The sequence below is a fragment of the Echinops telfairi genome, unplaced genomic scaffold (genome assembly GCF_000313985.2).
Source record: "Echinops telfairi isolate 266 unplaced genomic scaffold, ASM31398v2 ScPeMD7_8;HRSCAF=38, whole genome shotgun sequence".
Lineage (NCBI taxonomy): Eukaryota > Metazoa > Chordata > Mammalia > Afrosoricida > Tenrecidae > Echinops > Echinops telfairi.
The window spans coordinates 9,722,939-9,726,553 of NW_022103905.1; the positions used below are offsets into that span (position 1 = coordinate 9,722,939).

At 52.2% G+C, this 3,615-nt stretch overlaps 1 protein-coding gene across 1 annotated transcript in view; it reads left to right on the top strand.

Annotated features, from left to right (window-relative positions):
• GLDN (gliomedin) overlaps positions 1–3,615 on the top strand; it is a 66,965-nt gene that overhangs the window by 40,907 nt on the left and 22,443 nt on the right. Inside the window, exons 3-4 of the mRNA XM_004709429.2 lie at positions 1,400–1,417; positions 1,742–1,849. Of these exons, the coding sequence (XP_004709486.1) occupies positions 1,400–1,417; positions 1,742–1,849 (126 nt within the window). The remainder of the gene's footprint in view (positions 1–1,399; positions 1,418–1,741; positions 1,850–3,615) is intronic.

The window sequence follows — 3,615 nt, forward strand, 5'->3', positions numbered from 1 at the left end:
TCTATTTAGGATTGACGATCTATTTAGGATTGAGCTTCTACTGCAGCTGTGAGAGAGTAGAGGGCTCCAGGCTCAATACCGACTCCTAGCGCCCCTCCCCACCCCCACCCCCCATGTATCAGAGGAGACTGAGCTTCAGGGGGTTTCTGGGAAAAGTGATCTTTCTTTGGAGATGGTTTTTGGTAGCAGGGGAGCCAAGTCAGGGGTGGAGCTGGGGGCTAGAGGACGGGGGAGGACCACGTGTATGGAGGGTTTCATGGGCTCTTGCTGTGGATTTTATTTCTCAAGATGAGCTCTGTAAATATATACAGTATGTCTCTTTAAAAACAAAAATCCCTCCAAGTTCCTTATCCCTTAGACCCAAATAGTTGCCTGAGTGGCTGAAAAGAAAGGAGGAAAAGTAAAACAGAAATGGATTTGGAATCTTTTGAGATGAACGAGTTCATCTCAAACCAGAGAGCGTGAGGTGGCTCTAGGTGGACTCCAACTGCCCCCCTTTGGGTTAGCAGCCCTGTGTGTCAACAGAGGGAGCTGCAGAGAAGTGAGTCATCTCAGGGGAGCTGGAGAACTCTCGGCCAGTAGTCTGAGAAGCGTGCTCTCTGGAAGCCCTGGGCTTTTTGCGCAGGTGACTCCCAAGGGGGAAAAGGTACCGAGGCAGGAGCTCATAACAGAACTTGGAACAGGTTCATAAAAGCCCTACCCCCACTGCTGAGAATTTGCATTTCCACCCTGATAGACGGACTGAGAATACCCAGCCACTTTGGACATTTTCCTTCCAAGGAAACTTCAGCAAAAAGGATCGGGGATGGCAAACGAGTCTTTGCTGAACTGCTGTGGACACTCTCTCGGGCCAACGTCTGTTCCAGTTCGTGGTGACCCCGCGGCGCGGATTAGAACTGGCCCCTCGCCTTTTCTAGGCTACCATCTTAAAGGGCCTTGGTGCTGCCATGGGTTAAGCATTGACTGGGCTGCTGGCCCAAAGGGTAGTGGTCTGCAGCGGCCAGCTGCTCCCCCAGTCTGTGTCGAGAAAGAGTTGTCGCCTCCGAAACCCTCCGGGGCAGTTCTGGTCGGTCCGATGGGGTCTCGATGAGTCAGAACCAACCAGATGACGGGAAACCAAGCCAAACTCACTGCCCTGGGTTCACTTCGATCCCGATGGAAGCAGATGGACAGGTCTTTGTGTCCGTGTGAACTTCTGGGTGGGTGTGCATTGCGTCAGTTTGGTTAGCAGCTGAGCAGCACCTGGTGAGACAATGATACCGAGTTTGAAATGAACGGTGTCAGATCAGTTCTTAGGTTCACTGGGAGATGAGTACCTTTGTGGTTAATAGTGGGCTGGGATGCTGTTTTTCTTTCTTCTACCTGTGGTTTATCATCCAACTGTCTTCTTCTATTGCAGGACCACCTGGCCCACCAGGTAAGTTCCCCCAATGGATGTTCTAGTTTCATAAGAAGTGTATGGGAGAATCCCTCCCTCCCATGTTCCTCTGGAAAGGATAGGGGGGGGGGATCGGAAGGCAGCCCCTCTCCATCTCCTCTTGACCCCAATCCCAAGCTCCCCTGCCCCCCTCCCAGCCCCAGAACCTACAGCACCACTCCCTGTCACTGCTGGGAAGGGGTGAGGGGAGGGACGGCAAAGGTGGAGAAGGAAAGGCGGAAGTAAGAGAGGACATGGAGAAATCACACTCACTCTAGCGACTAGTTGGGGGAATGTCCTTACTTTGTTTGTGCTTTGACACAGGACCTGCAGGAGCGGATGGCATTCCAGGACACAATGGCTCAGATGGACAGCCTGGTCCCCAGGGCCTGAAAGGCGAAAAGGGGCCAAATGGAAAAAGAGGCAAAATGGGTAGGAATTTTGGCAACTCTTGTAGCTGATGCCCTCGTTGCTTGTCTCCATGGTTGTGTTTCTCATGGGCTGAATCTGTAGGCAGCGGGTTTCAGCCATCTCATCTCGGCAGGGAACACATCTTTCCTTCCTGAAAGCCACGGGTCCTGGGATACCATGGGCATTCCTTCATTTATTCGTCTTTGGTGGAAGTATACACGGCCAAGGCTAAACCATTTTAACTATCGCTACATAGGCGATTCCCATTGGTTCCCTTCTTCCAATGGCACCACCCTCCTCACTGTCCCTTTCTACGTCACTCTCCCGCCATTGTCTTAACCTCGCTGCCCTAAGCTTGCCTTCTGGTCTTTCGAGCTGCCCTGGTCAATTTGATGTCACATAAGCCATGCTTTGAAAGAGCGCAGGGCTGAAGGCAGGCGTACCTGACTGCTTGAACTCTGTGTGTGTGTGTGTGTGTGTGTGTGTGTGTGTGTGTGTATATGTATATATATATGTGTATATATATATATATTTGGGCTCAAAGAAGACTGCAGAAGACGGTTTGGGTTTCAGGTTTAAGGAGTTATCTCAGGGACATCGTTTGTGGGCACGGCGCTCATCCAGCTTCCATTCAAGGGCTCCAGAAAGCCCGGGATCCATGATGAGCGGACATCCTGTTCCTCTAGAATCTCTGATCAAAATGTTGAGTAACAGTAGCCAGGCCTCGCGGCAAGGGACACAGTGTGCACGGAGGCAACAGTGCAACCTTGAAAGAGGTGTGTTTCAGCTGGAGATGCCTCTCTGATCTCCACCCTGCTGCTCGCTCTGTTTCAGGCTAAGAGACGGAAGGGGATGCTCTGGGCAGGGATGGGCCATGGGCTGGGGGATGACTCTGGGTGTCGGTCCTCTGAGTTCCCTCGAGGTTTAGCTCTGGCCTTGCCCTCCCATGGCCTCCTCCTGTTTGTTTGAGTAAAAATCACCGAACCCATGTTGAGGACTCTCCTGGCTAGAGACATGGTTGGGGGCATATCAGTAGAAAGGCTGACCTCACAGTGCAGTGGGTTATGAGTTGGGCTACTAACCTCAAGATCAGCAGTTCGAAGCCACCAGCCACCCTGGGGAAGGAAGACAAGGCTTTCTGGTCCTGTGAAAACTCACAGCCTTGGAAACCCACAGGGGCAGTTCTACTTGGTCCGATGTGACTGCTCTGAATCAGAATCATCGGCGGCAGTGAAGTTTGGTGTGAGTTTGATGTGTGTGTGTGTTAGGTTGGGCTCTCTAGAGAAAGGAAAACCGGTGACACTTGGATGCAGTTGTGGATAGAAAGAGATGGACATGGGAGAGTTTTAAACATAGGCCAGGTCAGTTCAAGTCAGCCTTCTGGCTCATGTCACCATGAAAGCATATGAGCAGGCTGGCGAAGCAGGGTGGGGGCCACAGGCTGGTAAATACAGAGGCAAATGAATGAATGCACCGTGGTCATCAATAGTCCACTGATGGCTCCTGGGATAGGCAGGCCCTGCAACAGGAGTTGGGAGGGTCCAGACGCAGGGTCCAGCTCCAGCAGAAGAGGAAGGGCCAACGAGAACTTGGCCCTGCTCTGTCTCTCTCTTGTACAAAAGCTCAGTCTCCTCTGACACATGGGAGGTGGGGGGTGGGGGTGGGGCGCTAGGAGTCGGTATTGAGCCTGGAGCCCTCTACTCTCTCACAGCTGCAGTAGAAGCTCAATCCTAAATAGATCGTCAATCCTAAATAGATTGTCAACACCTTTGACGCAGGCACCAAGG